Source organism: Amphiura filiformis, chromosome 13, assembly GCF_039555335.1.
Source record: "Amphiura filiformis chromosome 13, Afil_fr2py, whole genome shotgun sequence".
Taxonomy (NCBI): Eukaryota; Metazoa; Echinodermata; class Ophiuroidea; order Amphilepidida; family Amphiuridae; genus Amphiura; species Amphiura filiformis.
In genome coordinates, this window is record NC_092640.1 from 62,109,322 (window position 1) to 62,130,887 (window position 21,566).

Consider the following 21,566-nt stretch of genomic DNA (forward strand, 5'->3'; position numbering starts at 1 on the left):
TTTAGATACAATCATGGGATAGGCTTGTATTGACGACAATTATCTAAAACAGAAATTAGGTCCATTTTGATACTTGAAATACTGACAAGGGCTCGATCAAGTAATAAAAGTTCATTTTGGATTTGCTCACATCTGGAAAGCCTATATGAAATGGAATTATAAATTATTTTTAGCTATATCGTATACAAAAATATTTACAGATCGATAATCGTAAACAGTGGTAAAGAAATATATATTATCAACGTGATTCGTTATGCTTGTGATGTTTGAGGTCATTCAGGTTCATGCAGCATAGCTCACAGCAATATCGTCATCGGGATATCCCTAATCAATACTGAACAGTGGTTTCGAAATAGAAACAGGTTCAATTTGAGAGAGTCTCTAGCCGAACGTCGTCAAAAGAACTTATCTTCAAACCTAAAATGGCTGCGATAGCGAGGATCAAAAAGGTAAAATGCTGCTACTAAAGTAACATACCGGTTTGAACACTGTAATCATATATTACACAAATGTGGCTTAAGCGTATAGATGAATTACAAGCACAACGAAGGGAATGGAACTTTATTTTAATCCGCTACTAGATACTGACATCATTAATTGTTTTGAATAATTGAAACTATTTTATAAACATGATTTTAATATAATTTAACAGTCAAGTGTAATATGACTGTAACCCTTCCTTCCTGATTTTATACATGATAATTAATCGGTTTATTTTTAAATAAATTCGTTTCACAATCTTTGTAGTATTTTTGCATAGGTATTATTATACTATCTAATGCAGTACTTATATTGTGGCATGGGAAGGATCGGGGCCCTTTTTATTTAGCTGCTTTCTAAACCTATAAGAGCACGTGGAAGTGTTACAATAATAAATACAAATACCTGTTTTTGTTGTTGTTTTTGTTTGTTTTTTTAATTCGACAGGAAATACGTGATCTTCGGAAAAATCCTCCTGCAAACTGCTCCGCAGGCCCAGTTGGCGATAACCGTAAGTTGCCTGTTTATTTGTATACATGTAATTGTAATTTTTTTTTGGGTGGGTATATAGCATTTTATAGCTGTGTTGTAACACAATAAAAGGCGGAAATAAATATCTCTATAGTCTGATTTACCAACCCTCTCTAAGCGCCGTGACGTTGCCATTCTTTGCCCTTTGTATAAAATCTTCCATAGTATGTGTTCATCTCCATACCCTTTCAGACCCCATCTCCGTCCTGACATGCGTCACCGAAATTCCTACGTTGTTGATCCCCCTTTTTGCCGCCTGACTCATTCTAAGAGATTCTTCTCTCCATACGGTCCTTCGCTTTGGAATTACTTACCGGAAGCCATCGTCAAGTCCACTTCCCTTCAGGCCTTCAAATAAGCTGTACCATCCAACCTCATTTAGTCGGTATCTTTGTTTATTTTTCCTGCTATTTCCTTTTGCTTCTTTTGTCTGTTTTGGTAGCTTTTTGTGTTTTTATTTATTCTCTTTTTTTTTATTTTGGTATTATTCATATAGGCATCCTTTTAATTTATTGCTTGTCAATACTGGGTTTTGCCTGAAGTTTCGCCGATTTTTATGACTAAAAAATTATTTATTAATTTTTAATGTTCCAGTTTACGATGCGTAGGCCTAAGTCTCCTCCCTTGCTTACATTTATTTATGCATTTATATTATATTTATTTATTGGATTTTTGTGCCCCCATACAATATTTAAACCCTTTTCCCAATTTGTTTATATATTTATTTGGAACATTTGGATATATCTGCCCCTACACTTTGCAATATTAATGTATCCAAATTTCAGATTCTATATAATATAGGTCGTGGGCTAGCCAGTGTAAGGGGGGAGAAGTCTTGCCCGCCCCTGTGGGAGGCCTTTTTTTGTAATTGTTAGCCCATTTTGACCATTTTCGTTAATGTTTGACCCCCTGGAAATTTGCCTTACCCCCCCCCCCCCCCCCCCCTCTGAAAAAGTCCTGGCTACGACACTGAATATAGGCCTCATTATTTCACTGATTGATGTCCACAAACCCACATAATTATTATCTCATAGTCACTCTCGTCAATTTAAGTTATTTTTTATTAATTACTTATTTTGATTGTTTGTTGTATGTTTCAGTTTACAAATGGAAGGCTATGATATTAGGTCCGGTGAGTTCAATCATTATATATTGCACAATAGAATATGCTTCCACACATCCTACGTATGCAGCATATATTATATTAGGCTTAAACAATTGTTTGAGTTTGATTGGCTGGCGTAACCTGGTCGACCCTAAAAATCCGCCCGACCCTGACTTATTTTTTATCCGCGGGTCGCGAATTATTTTACCATAGTTAACATTTGAATAGGGAGCCCGTTTAAGCAACCTAAACTATACGTATTTAGCAAAGATATTCGGATTGTTGAGATCATAAAACTGTTTGTTTTTGTTAGCCAAATCTAAAATGTATTACTCACGGAACTGAGCTTTCGTCATCTTGTCTGATAGCTTGATCACAGAAGAACTGGTCCACTGCTTTTCCCGCGAAACTTGGATGCTAACGATGCAACCTCGTAACCCATAGCAATAGGTACAAACAATTTTTGATTATATCGCGCTGCACTACTACGTTCATGCGGTACCTCTACATTGAACCATAGATGTCAAAGAAATGCTAATCACTTGCACCTGTAAGATTAGTCTCTTCGAAAAGAGCGGTATCGTATTCAATCTATTATATGTGATGCGATCAAGCAAAATCAGTCGGAACTCGGAAATATTAAATTTTCAGTTTCTCACAAGATAGTAAAAGGCATTTACAAAGCAGTATTTTGCAGAAAACCCCATTGAATTTGTACAACCAGTTCCAAAGATATGAGCAATTAAAGAGTTTCCAAAACAATAGGAAAGAAAAGGAAATATTACCTATGTTTGGCTATATCTCAAAATCAATATTTGCGGGTTCCGACTGATTTTGCTTGATCGCATCACATATGATTGAAGACATGTACGTGTTATTTTTGACAGAAACAAGGCTTTTCATTCTATAGGCTTTTGATATTGCCAACAATAACAAACGTGAATTTGTTTGCCAGTTCTGTTGCCTAATTTGTAAACATTAACACGGGAGTCTCCCTAGAAAATATTTGAAACCGTGCTTAAAATATAACTGTTATTCTACTATTGTTATATTTTTACAAAATGTGGTGGTACGAGAGATAGAGAGGTTGAGATCATCCATACAAAAACCATATTAATTATTAAATTTCTATTTAAATAGCATTTTGTAATAATATAAGCCCTATTTACATGATATTTTACAATTTCCATACGAGCAGTAGAGATGTTGAAGTTAATGGATAATGTATTCCTCACTCAGAACGCCAGTCAGTCGATAGCTATTGTTTTACTAGACACACTCAGTTTATACGTAATTGGGCACTAGAAACGATCGAATTCGGTGTTGAGATTAGAAAAATATTTAGTTACACTTTTTCCACTTATTAATTTTCTCGGTAAAATGAAAAGCAATAATTATCATTTTTTCGGTAAATGTCAGAAAACAAATATAATGCTTGCTGCTGTATATATTTTCCCAACTTTCTAAAGCATCCTGGCTAGTATCTAAAAAGAAAGACACGTGTATCATTCGACAAGTGCCTCATATTGATAAGTTGTACACAATAGTACATTATGTAACGCATAACATACAGTGCCTCATTTCAAATATTTAGTTTTAGTTTTGGTTTTGGTTTTGGTCACGTGGTTTCCTATTGTCCTGCCTAACCACTTGAATCACAAGATATCGAACTCATTGTTTGTACCTTTTGTTTAAAAGTAAACATTTGTGACAGATAGTTTCGGTTTTGGTTTCAGTTTCTTATAAGTGGTGTGACGAAGAAAATTACAGGATTTGAAGTTACCTGATCTAAGTATACAAAAGAAATGTTTAAATTTCGCAGTGCAATATTCACGAGCAGAGAAGTCGAACAAAGCAGTCTACATTTGAAAGCATTGATTTAGTTTTAAAGCATTGACTTGAGACTACGAATCAGCCTTAGCTTATTTCACTGTGAAAATATATAGACCATCGAAATATTTCCACATGCATTACCAAAGACACTTGACTTGAGTGATATAAACACAATTACACAACTCTATTTATGTGCATGTCCCATGACGGAAGATCAATATCATAGAAAGCTTGTTTAAATTGACTTTTATTCAATTTATTTATTGGAGAAGAGAGAGACTCGAGATAGAAGAGATCGTCAGGGAAAGAGGGTGTGTATGGGGGGTGGGGGTAAGGGTAAGGTAGAAAAAGAAACAGAGGGGAGAGAGTATTGGAAGTGGGAAGGAAAGGAGGGGGAGAGAGCCTAGGGGAGCTCAAGAGTGGAGTGGAATAATAGGGAAGAGTCGATATCGAGTGGGGGGAGGGGGAGGGAGGAGGTTATATATAGGTGGCGGAGGGAACATAGGTAAGAGGTATGGGTTGTGCTTTCCGGGGAATAATCTAATTCATAATCAAATCATCTACATCATCATGCATCGTTTATATTTCAGACAAATAAACAAAACACCCCCCCACCCCTCAATATATGCACATGATTTCTACATGTAGGCCTCGTATATAGAACTCGGGTGTAATTATAAGGTGTCATGAAAGTGTGCCACCTACGGAAGAGAGCAACTGTCGCCCGCGTTGATAGATATCCGATAATGAAAATGTTAGCACAATAGGTTATTATATACGTATGGTTATAGGCCATTATACTTTTGGTTATATATACCCTCTTGTGTCCTCCCAGCACAAAAACCAAAACTATATATTTGAAATGAGGGAGTGACTGATATCCTTCTATTTTGTAACATTGTTATAGGAAGACACACCATACCACGGAGGCGTGTTTTATTTGGACATCATTCTACCGCCGGAATATCCATTTCATCCACCTGAGGTACGTACAGTAATTATTTGGAATCATTTTAAGTAAGTTGATGCGTCATATAATTGGTCCAGATTCGTGCTGAATAAAATGATTAAAAGTAAGTCATGTGCACGCGACCACCTGCGAAAAATGGTACACACAGAGAAAGTCTTACGTAACAATGTTATGTAACAATTTACAATGGTTCATTATGTAAAAAATGAGACCGTTTTAAACAGTGTTAAAAGTTGCATCTGAGTCCATAGGAGTCGACTCTCAAACAATACAGTATAGGCCAGGCCTATTCATGAGAAATCCTGGCTGCTATGGACGTAGGTGTAACTTTTAAACAGGCCACTTGTCTTACACAATTTACCATTGTGACTGAACGCAATGATGTGTGACACTATAAATTGGTCCACAGGGGTAAAATAAATGTGATGCGATCAAGCAAAATCAGTCGGAACTTTTGTTTCCTGTTGTTTTGGAAACTCTTTAATTGCTTATATCTTTGGAACTGGTTGCTCAATTTCAATAAGGTTTTCTGCAAAATGCAGCTTTGTAAATGTTTTTTACTATCCTATAAAAGACTGAAAATTTAATAATTCCGAGTTCCGACTGATTTTGCTTGATCGCATCAGGACTCGTCTGTCGATATGCTTGAACGAGTCGCTACACTGCTCAATAGCTTTCTTGTACTACATGAAATGTGGCGGGCGATTTAAAATTCACGTGCCCTTAGCAAACTACGATGCGTACGCACACTGCAGGGCAAAGAGCAATGGAAATTGCCATAATGCGCGCGCATACTGCCGGGCAATGACATCACATGCCAAGTGGTCTATATAATAGAGAGCTTGCGAAATGAAGTTTGAAACCACAAACTTTAATGTCTAGAGGATTATAGAGGATAATGTATTCAAAACCACTCTGCCATTAAAGCCGCTGGAAGTAGAAGTTAACGCGAGAATCTACACAGGAGGGTGAAAGTGCATAGGAACAATGCCGGGAACTACGTCACGCTGTTGTTCGACCTAGGCTACACCATTTTTAAAGCATGCGTGTTCGTCAATACAGCTTAAGTCTCCTCCACCTTCGCAAACTTACGGTACGTGGAGTGACTGAAATCACACTGACGGCGGAGGAGAATACTAGCTGGTCAGACAGTTTAATTCTATCAAGCATATAATACCTGAACAATCACCGTCATTTCATCGATTTACTACAGAATATATTGTATACTCAAAATATAATTTTAAAACTGTAAACCTGTTAACTTATATATTTGTGTACTAAAGTTTAAGGACACGTGAATAAAATCATGTAGAAGGCAAAATGGCCACTAATCCTCCTATTGTCTGGACCTAGGATACATCTTCCGGTTTGGTTATGTAACCTAGGATGCTTATCCCTTCGTACAGATCCCTCATCTACAGTGTCATCGCCCCGATATCTTCATGGCAGAAATCGCTATGGTAGGTTGAATCCACAGCAACGCATGGCCATTTTGTTCCGACCTTTGAGACGCATAATGAGCCGAGGGACGTGACTAAGGCTACTGACAATAGCCTGGTAATTGTCGACTTTTATACTGCCTATACGGGAGTGGGTGCAGCTAGCCTACGCGCTGCGCTAGAGTTCAGCAAATATAAAATCAGCATATTTTTGTCCGTTTTTGAGTTCAAGACGCACGCTTCTTTCTCAAGACGCTAGCTAACGACTATCATATCCGTTGAACATATATATTCAAGTGCAAGGAACCCAATCTGGATTCTTTAGACTAAATCAATTACGGGAGATATTCATCATTTTCTACCCCAGTATCCAAATATTTATCGTCTGAATATCAAATCGTGCATAGCACATTCACGTGTATCGATCCCGGGTATTTATTTTAGTATCTCTGCTGTACCAAGTAATTATTAGCCAGGCGATGTCGGTGTGTAGTGTGCCGTAAATTATGATGAAATTACATCAATTTAAGAACAATAGTTTTGCATATTTTCTCATAGACTACATAATTACCTCTTATGTATTATCTAGTTAAAAGACCAATTATTGGAAATCTAATTTGGTTTGGGTAAAAAACATGCCACATGTTGCTGAAAATTACTGAATGAATTAGATTAAAATAATTTTTGTTCCAAACGTCACGCTTGGTATATAGTTTTGTGTGTGCTCATCACGTACACCAAATTAGTTTGCGAAATGAAGTTTTGTCATGACTTCCACTTCAAGGGGATTACGTTCCCGTAGAAATGGCGTGGTTTTACATGAGCAAGCAGTGTACGATACTTCTGGAAGAGTAAAGCAGGTGCATAACATTTTTAAATATAACATGTTATAGGTTGTGCTTGGTAAGAGAGGGAGTAGGGAGGAGGAGAGGGGGTATTGGAAGTGGACAGGGAGGTGCATTGACGGTAGCCAAGGGGGAGGGGCAGCCCCCATGTGACATATTGTCTTCCTTCTTGACCCTCCCCTGTTGGATGCTGGACGCCGTGATATTTTAGGCTTTTAGGCCTTTTCCAGCCATTTTTAGCCCGTGTTTGTAAAAATGTTTCCCTTTGAGAATCGCCCACCCCCTCCTAACAGAAAACACTGACAAAGTAACTGGGGAGGGGGAAACAGGAGTGCGAGTGGGGTATTATAGGAGGGGGTCAAGTTTGAGCGAGCGGGTACAGATAGAGGGGAGAGGGAGGGGGAAATATGGAGAAGGTAGGGGAAGGGAAACAGGAGGGAAAGGGGAGATTGAGAAGGAGGGGAAAGAATAGGTGTTTCATTAGGCTTTGCGTAGTAAATTGGAATATGAAATTGACAAAGCTGACGAGCCTTTATTAAATAATAAACTGCTCAAATAAAGAAAGTCCGCAGTCATATAACCTGTCCTTCACCAAAACTTGATCTTGTTATGACAATTTAATTGATAAGGTCGTGTGCAGAATCTTGTTAGCTCCAATTTGATACCAAATTTGCTGCCAGACACTCTAAATGCAGAGAGATTGATACCAGTTTATGAAATTTGGTGCATTTTCAAAAGTTGCAAATTAAAACGAACCACGCGGGCCTGTAGAGGTGAATGGCAGAGCGCGACCATTGACATAGCCCGAAACAACCGCTTGGTCATATCGATCGCATCGTGCATCGTGCAGACTGCAGACATCCACAGGTGATGAGTTCAACCTGCTTGTAGTGCAGCGCGATATATTCAAAATTGTTTTCACCTATTGCTATGGTAGATAATCCGATTTATTACGTAACTTCGCCAGCGTATAGAGGTTATCCACTTTACTCATGTGTGACTTCTAACAAAAGGCGCTGATTCCCGTAGTATTCCTTATTCAAAACAATTCAATGGATGACCTCGGAGTTACCTGCATGACTCTTGGCGGACTATTTTGAAACAGTCATGGTTGCACATGCAGGTAATTCTTTTGAAAGTCCTAAACAAGGTATAGCAGTCGTTGATAGGATATGCAGCTTATAGAACACGGATAACCTCTATAGCTAAAGTTCAAAATAATATGATAAGGAGATTAGCGCTGGGTCCCGACATAATCCTCGTTGAGTGGTATCGCGAGTTCATTCATCTTTATTCAAACGAAGCGCCTGAGATAGTCTTTTGTCTTGAAGTGGGACTAATAACCACTTGACTAAACAAAAGAGATACACTTTATCGCAGAAGGTTAAAAGCTCTTAAAAAATGACCTTCTTTAGAACGCACATTGATACACATGTCCCGAGTTTAAGCGACAAGACGCTGTTGGTGCAGTAACCAATCATACGTTCGCGTTGGAGTAAATTTGAGCAAGAAATCCAATCGATATATCTGAAGTTACCGTTCAAGTTAAAGTAAATTTTCAAACTTCATTTCGCAAGCTCTCTATTGAATGGTATTTGGCTCCCGGCATAAATTTTTGATTTTATAAGTAGGTAAAGAAAATCATACAATAGTCGTTCACAAATGAACCAACAATGTTTGACTAAGGTCACACAGCTTACAGTGACGTGTCTGGGACTGAAAAGTACGTGGGCCTGTCTGTAGTATATTTTAAGATTGGCGGCTGGTTTTAATACATGTAGTTAATTGTCATGTGTACACTCGATTGTTTATCTTGTCCAGTTAACATATCCTAGGCTTAAACTGCTGATAAATCCAGGTTTACTGGAGTTTATCTGTTAGAATTCAATATTATTGTAATAGAATTCTATCAGACGGGGTGATGCATCGGAATTTGACATTACTAGATTTAGCTAGATTTCACCCAAACTCGGCACTTTTGATGCGAAAAATTCACGTAAAAACATGATGTTTATACCCGGTGTTTATACACAATAAATTGAACAGAAACATTTATTTTATTACAAAAATGGTATACGATTGAAGCCGATCATTGGACAGCTATTTAATTGCACAAAAGTTAGAATAGAATATAGAATTCGAGTCAAGCTCAGTCCTAGCAAGGTCAGACCCTCATTTTAATAACAATATGCTATTAACATAAGAATTGGACACATTCAAATTACTAATTGTCACATCCTGATTTTTATTATTCTTGACACATGTTTGATTATAAAATAGTCATGACACGTATATTTAATCAAGAAACGACCCGTCTTGTTTGTAACGTAACACCGTGCTCACAACCCGTCATAATTTTCCGTCTAAGAAAAGAGGTCACAAAATGTTCTTAAAACGTTTATTGTTTTAAAATATTATTGTATTATTAGGTAAACATTTTTGCAAAATATTTTGTCAATAGTTAAATAACATTGTGTTAGAATGTTTTGTCATACGTTTTCAGAAATGTTTATGAATGTTATTAAAGCGTTTTTATACCCTTTATATAACCCGGTGTGTAAACCTTTTCTGTATAACGTTATGTGTTTGCTGGGAATGTCCAAGTGCTTTTTTGTATTTTATTGTACACATCAAGTTTAAGAACCGTAAGTTCAATATTTTTCAAAATATTTGCACTTGTAAAATAGGCAAAAATATATGGAGAAAAACGAACACTTCTTACTTCAAAGCATCACGATTGATTGTGTGGTTATCATAATACACCTCGTCACATTTTGAACGGGTAGCTTCTAATTATTATTTTTTTATTATTTCACATAGATAGCTTTCAAAACGAAGATTTACCATCTCAACATAAGCGATTGGGGTAGCATTTGTATGGACACCCTTGGCAGTGCTTGGTCACCATCTATAACCATATCGAAACGTAAGGACTTTTATCATGCTGATCTCTCACGGAGTTTTAATTCACTTAGTTCGAAGTGACGTCATAATCGGATTAACTACCATAGCAATAGATAAATACAATTTTGACAATATCGCCCTGCACTACAAGTAGGTTGCACTCATCACCTTTGTATGTCTGCAATCATGGAACTATCATATCCGTGGAGGGGTAATAGATTACGTAACCCATTGTTCCTTCGTGCCAATTTGATTTACCGACAAGCTATTCATCGAAAGGTACCTTTTGTTCAGGACAAAAGGGTCCCACCATTAAATCGGTTACTAACCTGACAGCGTATTAACGCTTTACCAGACGGGCTACTGTCAATAAGTGATCAAAAGAATGTCATGTGAATGCGCCCCCTTTAGCGAGAGGTACCCTTTGTTCTAATAGAGCCCACGGGTGTAACTGAGTCTTCGTCAGTACACAATAGCGCTCTCGTCGTTCTTGATCAAACATTTGGCTTCTATACGTTCCATAGCCGAGTGTGTATCAGTGACGGTCTGGTAACTTGCCTGTATGCTCCGCCTACTAACTTTGCCCATTGAACATTTTTAGAAATTTAAGCAATCGCAGAGCAAAAACAATTGTACATTTCCATAGCGTAACAGCTGGGCAAATGCGGAAATATTTTTCACAAAACTGGCGCAGTCGGTACGTGATGGAAACTTGAACTTGAAAATTACTGGAAAGTTTAAAGCTTATTTTCTTTTAATCATAACATATTTATGTTTTTGTATTCCGCAAATCTATATTTAACATCATTTTGGTGTTTATAGTTGAAAACAATCCATAATATCATACAATTTGTGAGACAACATAAACTCGTATCCACGGACGCCATGGCAAACATGGCGGACTGACTTTTAGGGATAAAAGATCGATCATGCTGATCGAATTGAGCACGTATCAACTATTTGTCATGCATACTGTTAATATTTTCAAGTGACTGTAAAACTATATCCTTTTCTACATGAATTTTCTTTCGTATCTTTAATAATTACCTAAATTATCACTTAGTTTAAACTGAGATTTTACGACGAATGGTAGCCATGCTAAGTTGATGCCGCGATGACATGTACTGTTACTCGTTTTGGTCATTTCAGTGCACTGAGTGGAAGGAAATGGTTGATTAGTGTGGAGGTTTTGTACAGTGGATCTCACATAAGATTTTATCGTGTGTGTGTTTTTTTTTGGGGGGGGGGCTATTTGCTGTAAAAGTGGACCAGGCACCGAGGAATGCAATTTCGCTTGGTGATGGGGGAAAGTGCGGGAGCTAGGTCAGTATGGGTGTGGGGGGGGCAAGTCAAATTCAAAGTTGCCCTGATTGGGCTGTAACTTAGGGGAAATGATCCATGACACTTGGACTTGGGGAGTAAGAAACCGCAAATTCCATCCGATGTCAAAGGTCAGGTCAAAGTTGTAGTTGCTCCGAACGGGCTATAACTCAGGGAAAACAATCCCCGGCACTTGTGGAGTATGAAACCACAAAGGACATCCGAGGTCAAAGGTCAGGTCAAATTGAAAGTTGCTCCGATTGGGGTGTAACTCGGGGAAAACAATCCCCGGCACTTGGGGAGTATGAAACCGCGATGGTCATCTGAGGTCAAAGGTCAGGCCAAATCGAAAGTTGCTCTTTATTAGGATCCTTGGTATGAGGTTAACATGAACAAGTCAACCTGTGGTCAACCGAGGTCAAAGGTCAAATAATAATAATAATAATAATAATATACACTTATAGAGCGCGTTACAAACAAAACAGTTTCTCAATGCGCTTTACAGAAAAATCTTAACTACAAGATATACTACAAATTTAAAAAGCCCAATAGAGCAAAACAAGATAAAATCAAGCAAGATTATTACAACACAGCATAAATGCTAATTCGGAAAACAACGAAATCACAACCACCACCAGACGTGCTTTCGCAGTGTTTTACGGGGGAGAGGCAAAAAGAACGCAAACAGCAGGCCGCGAAAACCCGGAGACACTAGAAAAACACGCCAAGTGGTTGAAGCAAAAATTAAACAATTAATGATGCAATTAAATGAGGTCAACATTTAAAATGGGCCCAGTTGGGCTTAAACTTATTGCCACATCATTGATGTGAGGGAATAGACAAAACAATCCGAGTTTACCCGAGGTCAAAGTTCAAATGAGGTCAATCAGAAGTATTTGGTGGTTAAATGGTCAAAATCGGACAAAATCTGTTCGAATTATGAATTTTCAAAATTTCTGATAGGTCATTGAAACGAAATAAAATTATTAAGTCCAAACATAGCAATTGGAAGCAAAATTGACATAAGCATATATACCTTTTCATATTTATTTATTCTAATAGGTCTATAGGCCTATATATGCAAACTGTGATAATGTGAAAATATCAAATTTCTTATGAAATTGCACTTATTTTTCCAAATCGAGACACTAAAATCATGTTTGCCAAAAATCATCTAAAATGGCCAACATGGCACAAAACCAAAATTGCATCAAGTCTAGTTGATATTCTTTTTCACAACAAAAAGATTCAATGTTATTGGGTTTAATGTGCATCAAATAGTAAAAAAGAACCTTAAAATTTATTTACTTTGCCAGGCGACTGCTTGATTTTTAACATACAAACATACAGACATCATGGTTCAGACTTAAATGACAACATTATATGATTGTATACTTCAAACCAGGGCCGTAGCCATGTTTCTTGATGGGGGGGGGGGGGGGCAAAAACAAAAAAAAATTCGGGGGCACAGACGAAAAAAATTGCAGTTGCATAATACAATACATAGAGATTGTATGTCTTCGAGCTTCCCGAAAAAGGCTTTATTTGGATGATGTGCGCGCGTAGTGTGAAAGAAAATGACATTTACACTATTTTCGCCCACTATCCGGCTGAAAATGTCTAAATCGTTACAATGTGCGCGCGTAGCGCGGAAAAAAATTGTATTTTACACTATTTTGCCCCTGAATTTTGTTAGAAAAGGGGCTCCTTGCCCTTTTTCTTTTCCTTTGCCATCCTGATTTTCTATTTCATTTTTTGTCAGAGGGGCACTCTGCCCCCCTGACCCACCGCTGGCTACGCTACTGCTTCAAACATTAACACAAAGGTGTTATGACTGTGAGAACCATATCCAATAGCCACTATCGGAGTCATTCTGCACCACTTCTGGTATTCTTCTATAGCTTTCTATCGCTTGATTGTTTTGTTTTCTGTCAATTGAACAAAAGAAAAACTAAAAGTCATAACTTGAAACAATGATTCTTAGTTACGGCTGCAGCCGGGGACAGAAATTCTGGATACTCGGAATTTGCCAATCTTTGCTACTAATTTTGGTACGAGTATGTTTGTTATAATATAATTTGGGACACTAAATAACATTCAGCTTGGTTTTAGATGTGTGTTGTACGCGTTAAAAAATATCATGGAAAAAATAAGTCGAGTACTTTAATTTTACGTGTAATATAATCTCGCGGAGATTATTTTAGTCTTCATTCAGACAGTCGTTTATTTATTTTTACAACTTGCTGGTCACCTCTACCGCGTGACTCTAATTTACTGATTTCCTACCGTACTTCTATTTGACTTGACATCGTACATTGAACACTCAGAACGATGGTTAAAAATTAATTTGTTATGCATAGTCGCGCTAAAAGTCGATCGATACATATTAAAATCAGCACAATTCAGAGATACACCTTTTTGCTATGAAATTAATTTTCTCGGTCAAATATAAAGCAATTTTTTTTCTTCAGTAATGTGAGTTAAAAACATAATGCTTGGATGTACATTTTATTAATCCTGGTGTTAAAATTAGGTATGAAATTGTGTCGTTTAGTGTAAGATTTTTGATTTTTATAGGCCTTACATCCGTCCGCGAGCTTTTTTCGGAATTCATTTTTTAGCGTTTCAAACTAATATAATTCGCTAAAGAAAGCTATTTCCCACCTCTGGGTCTTATAGTTTTGCCAGAATTTCCGTTTTGATTTCACATTTTTTCACGTCATGCTCCTAAAATGTCAAACTCAGTACTTTATCAAGCAGCACAAATAGTCGATAATTCCATTGTTCTAATCCAGGTCCCTTCTGCATTGAAAGCAAGGATTACTCGACCAGCGATTTTGTAGCCAAAATCCCCCCACATTAACGTGAATTTTGGATATTTGCTTCCGTGATCATGGTGATAGCTTGCAATGGCAAATTATATGGTTTCCATTATTATGTCGACCATTTGTCTGTTTATTTGTTTCTTTCTTTCTTTACCTAGGTTAGTTCCTATTAAGAGACGCACGCTTGAGGTCCATGGGAAAATGCACTGTCCAAACCTAAAAAAATTAGCGTGTTATTATAGGGGATTTTAATTTTATGCCCGTCCTATCTCCAGGTGAATTTTGTATGACCACCCCCACCCCCATCGCGAGTTGGCATTTTCATTACACCCTTCAGACTGGTGTTCGGGTTTGTTTTTTATTTGAAATGTAGGCCTATTTGTCATAATTTGGCGCTATACACCGTAGAATTGACGTCATAATCGGATATAATCGTCATAACCGCGCTGCACTGCAGCAGGTTGCACTCATCGCCTGTCTTCAATCATATAATAGATTGAATACAATACCGCTCTTTTCAAACATACTTATCTTACAGCTGTAAGTGATTAGCATTTCTTTGACGTCTATGGTTCATTGTGTGGCGGGACGGCCGATTGCCAAGAGGGCGAAATGTCTCAATGTGTTTTTAATGTAAAACCTCAGGGGGGGGGGGGCGGCCAAGATTGGCTGAATTTTGACGTCGTCATTGGTTTTACACGTAAACACAAAAATGTCTCAAATTATTCCAAAACTGTACGTATGTTATTAAGCACTATTTTATCAGTCTAAATCCGTTGAGGTTCGCCAGTGAACCTCATTGTAAGTACTGTTTTTTTAATTTTTTTTGTATGAATAACGCACGATATGTTACGATATATACTAAAAATTTCCACTATGTGTATCAGTGAGTTTACGTGGTGTAGTGGTTACTGATCTCGCCGCCCACGCAAAGGGTCCCGAGATCGATTCCCATCACCGGAGATGATTAAAAAATGTTCTTCTTCTTTTTTCTTTGAATTTAAAATTATTTATTTTCATGTGAAAATGTATACATTGCACTGGGAAATATATTTTGTGCATTTTTTTTCTGTATTGGGGCCACCCGGCCAATAGAGCTCAAAACGGATTTTGGCTCCGGGAAAAAATAATTGCGTCCATCGTGCAGGCAGTGTTGCCGTCATATTGTCTGTTTTGTTTACGCTTTTGGCTGTTGCCACATTGAATAATGTAGTCCACCATCGTCTGTAAAACCTGATAGGTCAGTAACGTTGGATATGATAATCAGGTGGCCGGGTTAATACCAGTTCCTTAAGGGCTGGGGTATGAACGTTTGGACAGTATTTATTTTGGGACATTAGAGCACATCAGACATATCGAATTGCATTCTGAATACGAAGAATGTCATTCTGATATCAAATAATTTTGGTTTTTGAAATTCGCAATTTAATACACATTTTATGGCAAATCATTAAAATTGATATTTTGATATTTAACAGTACTCGAAGTAAACTTTATAAATCTGATGATTTATATTTAACGTGTATGTAGGTGGGATGAAATGCCGACGATTAATTGAAAATTTTGACCTTTCGTATTAAAGATATGGATTTTTTTTCCCAAAACACCTAAAAAAATAGGTCTTTTGGGAAAAAATCTATATCTTCAATATGAAAGGTCAAAATTTTCAATTGACTGTCGGCTTTTCCTCCCTGCTACAAACACTTTAAGAATATATCATTAGATTTATATAATTTACTTCGAGGACTGTTATATATCAAAAATTTGACAAATATCAAATTTTTATAATTTGTCATAAAATTTGTATTATATTGTGATTTTCAAAAAATGAAAATTATTTGATATCAGATAGACATGCTTCGTATTCAGAATGCAATTCGATAGGTCTGAGGTGCTCTCATGTCCCACAAAAAAAACTGTCGAAACGCAATAAACGCTCATTTTAGATCCCTTAACAGGAACACGAAAAGTTTTGCACGAGACGTGGGCAAGTCGTGGGGGCAGAACCCCATCTTCAGAGTATATTTTACAAACAGAAGCACATCTAAATAATCCTCCACGTAGGTCGTTCTCTCAATTATCCTCAACAATATTTTATTTACTCCAGACTATAACATACAATACTCAGTCACACCCCTATAATATATTTTAGCTTCCTACTCCTACAACTACCTCTGCAGTACTACACAGCTAGCACCCTCTCTCATCTGCACAGCAAGGACGAGAATGACTGCAGCAAGGACGAGAATGACATGCGGTAATTCAGCCGGCCAGCATGTCGGACGCGCTGATCGGCTGACGGTTAATTGATTGAATACGTACGGCGCGCTGATTGGCTGACGGAGATAATTGATTGAACCGCACATGGGCAGAAGCGCACATTAAAGGACGTAGGGAGCACGGTGGCCGAGCGGAACGGGCTAGGACTCATAATCGGAAGGTTGCGGGTTCGAGCCCCGGCGACACCACCGTGTTGTGCCCTTGAGTAAGGCACTTTATCTCGATTACTCCTCTCCACCCAGGTGTGAAATGGGGAGCTGTTATGAATACTGTCCATTGAGCGCCGCCCAAAGGTATGACCATGCCTTGGGCATTGTATGGCAGCTGACATATTCTAATGACGGCGGAATAAATGTAAAGCGCTTTGGTACATGTTCACATGTGAAAGGCGCTGTATAAATACTAACATTTATTTAATGCAGAAATGAAATTTAAAGGGGTACTACGCGATTTGGGTAGGAAAATGAAATGGGAATTACATAAAAATAATATTATGTGTTAACTTGATTTACCAATACCGTTTCAATTGCATCGGTACCGCATGTACTGCGGGGCGATATAGCCAAAATTGTATTCATCTATTGCTATGGTAGTTAATCCGATTAACTACGTCACTTCTACGGCGTATAGGACCTACTTTCTAAATGTATAGCTACTCGTATAGTCGTGCTATATAAATATTATTATTAGTGATGACCAGCACAACAGCTAACTCATTCACTGCATTGACCAATGGATCTAGGCTTGAGTGCACACACAATGCATCAGTAGTATTACTAGATCTGGTTACAGATCTGGACCTAGCCGGGGCCGGAAATGTCAGTCTTAACTTAAAGCTTGACATTTGACCGGCTATTATGGACATCTCACACCATTAATGGTGCATCACTGTAGCATGTAGGGGCTTTATCCGTCTTCCATAGGCTGAGATACAGCTACTTTTCCGTAATTTTAAACATTTTTTTGCAAATTTGACGTTTTGACCTCCTTAATGACCTTTGACCCCAATATAAAAAAACCTCATATACACCGAGAAAATGCATTGTTACAGTTTAAATTAAAAAAATCTACTATGCTTAGTTATGGAGATAAAAATTCTTGAAGTTATTTAGCTTAAAACCGGAAATGACGTCTAAATGACCTTTGACCAAAAAATAAAAATACCGTGCATACATCGGGTATCACTAATACATATATGAAATTAATGTCACTCTGGTCTGGTTATGTTTTGAGATATAAAAAAATGAACATATTTGATGATTTTTTTTTTTTTTCCGGAAGCGACCCCTTAATGACCTTTGACCCCAAAACTGTAGACACCCCAAAGACCCTGGTAGGTAGCAATGCATGTGTGCTAATGACAACACTCTGCTGTGTAATTTGTAAAGACAGTGATTTTTTGAATATTTTTAGCTTTCAGACCGGAAATGACCCCCTTAATGACCTTTGACCCACATTCTGTGAATAATTTATAGGCACTGGATATAGCCGATGCATATGTGCAAGTGACGTCATTATATGATGTAACATGTAGGAGAAGAAGCATTTTGAAGATATTTGGTTTTATACCGGAAATGACCCTTAATGACCTTTGACCCCAAATTTGTGAACACCTTATAGACACTGGATATAGCCGATGCATATGTGCAAGTGAAGTCATTGTAGGATGTAACATGTAAGAGAAGAAGCATTTTGAAATTTGTTGACAGAAGAAAGAAGCAGAAGAAGAAAGAAGAAAGATCCGATAGCATCACAAGACCTAGCCGGTGTCCCGGCTAGGTAATTATCAGGCTGTTTGTCAGATAGGCAAAAACATGTTTTGGAAAAAGTCCCAATATGCACCCCTAAATATCAATTAATATATCTATAACTTGGCCAATCAGCTGACAGGAAGTCCCCCTCTGGTAAAGCTGAGTTTATGCTTTCAACTACCCATAATTTTTGTACACAGCTAGCTAAAGTGAAATCTACAGGTTATTTGTATAAAAGAGTGATTTTACTGTAAATTTTCTCCAAATTCCAAGATATATTAGGTGAGTAAACTTTTTGTATACTATACTATATATAAATTTTATTTATCTAATTCCATGTGCAATTTCACAAAATTTCATTACTATTTTAGGGGTGCATATTGGATGATGAAATTTAGACCCTCTTTTAATCGGATTCAGAATTATGCAGTTACGTAGGCCTACATGCACAATGTACTCTGCAATGACCATGTAATATCTTAACATTGTACATGAAATTGGTTCAATATTATTATTATAATATACAAAACTTGACTCATCCAATATAACTTGGAATTTAGAGAAAATATGCAGTAAAATATTTTGATGCAGATATACTGTAGATTTCACTTCAGCTAGCGTTCATTAACAGTCACATAGTTCATATGTCTAACACCCCATGAGAAACTGAGCACATGGATTAGTCTCATGTGTAAAAATGTATCATCAAATTTTGATAACTTGTTATTTAAGTCACAAAACATGTAATAAAGTTGATTTGTAGTGACGAATTTTTATGCAAGGTTTCCGAATTTTGCACTTTTTGGGCCTTTGATGCAAAATTCGGAAACCTCGCACAAAAAATCATCACTACAAATCAACTTTATTACATGTTTTGTGACTTAAATAACAATTGTCAAAATTTGGTGATCCATTTTTTGGGTCAAATTTGTTCATAATTTTTCTTCCATTTCTTGGATTTGTACAAAGAAATATAGAACAAAAAGGCAATTTCACAAGACCAGATCTCCGAATGCATTTATGAAAACCCGTATTTATAAATGATTTCTTCTTGTGAGTATTTGTATAAAGCATGTAATCCATTTTCAAGGGTTACTGAAAAGGTGTTTTTTGAAAATACTGAATTTGAAACTGGAAATTATTAAATTGTGTGCCATTTTTCCTTGGTGTCCATAATCTGTCCAAACTGCCTATTCAAAACACACATATAAAATTGGCCATAACTTCAGAACCATTTATCCTATTGAGGTCATTTAAAGACTGAAATGCTCCATTTCATGAGCCCTTTAATATAAGGTATAATTCTACTATACAGAAGAAACTTCAAATTTTCATGGTCATCCCTATTATTATGTACCGGTATGTACTATTATGTAGGCCTATGGGGTGAGGTGGGTGCAGAGGTGTGTGAGGTGGGTAGTGGGGTGTATGTAGAGAAACTTTGGGGTGGTTATGTTATGTTTGGGATAGTTACCTCTATCTAGCTAGTAATATACATGAATTTTATTGGGATGCGTTGCTGATTTTTATTTTCAGACTAGGATTTTCAGGTGAAACATACACGTGTCAGTCTTTAAAAAAGCTTACATATAAATAGAAAAAAATTAATAGCAAGAATTTACTACCGAATTTACTTATGACCTAGTGTTAACCATGTATGTTGAGTACAAAAATAGGCTCTTTTGAAACTAACCTTTTGTTTTCATATCATTTTTACAGTTCTATTGACAATTAGCACTCTACTGTGTGACCCAAACCCTTTAGATCCATGGAACAAAGCTCGAGCAGAAATATACCAAAAAGATAGAGCTAAGTATGACGAAGATGCAAGGGCATATACCAGAAAACATGCAATGCCTAACTGGGATAATCCTGCCATGGAAAAGACTGAGTCTGAACAATCAGATTCAGATTCAGATTCAGATGCAGATTCCGATTATGAAGACTTGGAAAGGACTGAACAATCAGATTCAGAGTCCCCAACAAACATCCAAGATGTTTAGTCCTAGCTTTCAAATACCGTACTGAAAATATATTATAATTATATATTATAATTATTATAATTATGTAGGATACAACAGTGAAAGCAATTGAAATATATAATAGTTTACTAAAGCTAGTAAGGTAAAAAAAAAGGTTTGTCTCAAAGCTCACGAGTGGTTTGAAAACAAATGCGAAATGCGATTTGTTTTTATTCCCGACTTTTTTATGGTATTTTGAGAAAAAAAGTCTCATTTTCGCCGAATTTTTCCGGAAAAAAGTAAAATAAAAATTAATCAAATTTCCGTATTTCTTTTCTTCTTTTTTTTCAAATCGCGCGATTTTACACATACGCGCGCAAGCTTTGAGACAAACCTTTTTTTGGCCTAATAACAAAACTAGATATAATAGTAGTGTTTTTAATAATTATTATTAACAAAAGTATAAAAAAGGAAAGCGCCATCTTTGGCAATTAGAAAATACTGTTGTGACATAATGCTTACATCAACGTCAGGGGTGCAGTCCTAGCTTTCAAATACCGTTTGTTTCATTCATTTTGGTTTCGGCAATCTAGAGATCACTAAACACAAATGTATGAAAACCCTTTTGTGCCACTTTTTAGAAAATTTAATAAAATGTTATATCCAAATACCTGTACAGTAGTAGGATGTATTGCTACAGGCGGCGGTCACGTAGAAGGAAATGGGGTCTGAGTCGGGGCTGGATTTACCATTGGGCCAAATGGGCCCGGGCCCAGGGCCCCAAAATTGCCCTGTGCATCTTCCATTTTAGCCGAAAAACACCATGTTTGGGGCCAAAATAGGGTACAAAATTGCACATTTTTGCGCGCATCACGGTGCGTTTGGGGCCTCCAAATTTTGGCCTGGTCCAGGGCCCCCAAAAAGGTAAGTCCGACCCTGCTCTGAGAGACACATGTACAAGAACAATAATGAACAAATAATAAGACCAAACAGTAACCAAACTGTAAAATGGACTAAACTGTCGATTTCAAGCACTATCGGATTCAGCTGCTGCACACTCGGAAGTGCCTGAACGGGTTTTACAAACACTATATTGTACTCTTGTCTTGCCTTATATAAATTACGGGATTCTCATTTGGGGGGACACGTGTAAAACATATCTTGAGAAAATACACAAGCTTCAAAAACGAGCTGTGAGAACCATAGCCAATAGCCACTATCGGAGTCATTCTGGACCACTTTTTCATAAATATGATTTTTTAAACGTATTTGATACCTACAAATTAGAATTAGGTGTATTTATGTACAATTACTGTCTTAAT

The 21,566-nt window shown here is 37.1% G+C and overlaps 1 protein-coding gene across 1 annotated transcript; it reads left to right on the top strand.

The window, feature by feature from the left end:
- The first annotated feature begins 422 nt into the window (after window positions 1-422).
- Window positions 423-20,286, top strand: LOC140167822 (ubiquitin-conjugating enzyme E2-17 kDa-like). The gene is made up of 6 exons (XM_072191114.1): window positions 423-449; window positions 928-991; window positions 2,112-2,143; window positions 4,857-4,934; window positions 10,024-10,129; window positions 20,003-20,286. Exons 1-6 carry the CDS (start codon window positions 423-425, stop codon window positions 20,284-20,286), a joined length of 591 nt encoding a protein of 196 aa, XP_072047215.1.
- Window positions 20,287-21,566: the final 1,280 nt, after the last annotated feature.

Coding starts and splice junctions, on each gene's coding strand:
- LOC140167822 (XM_072191114.1), top strand. CDS start 423: ATGGCTGCGATAGCGAGGATCAAAAAG. Junction 450..927: donor CGATAGCGAGGATCAAAAAG/GTAAAATGCTGC, acceptor TTAATTCGACAG/GAAATACGTGATCTTCGGAA. Junction 992..2,111: donor AGGCCCAGTTGGCGATAACC/GTAAGTTGCCTG, acceptor TGTATGTTTCAG/TTTACAAATGGAAGGCTATG.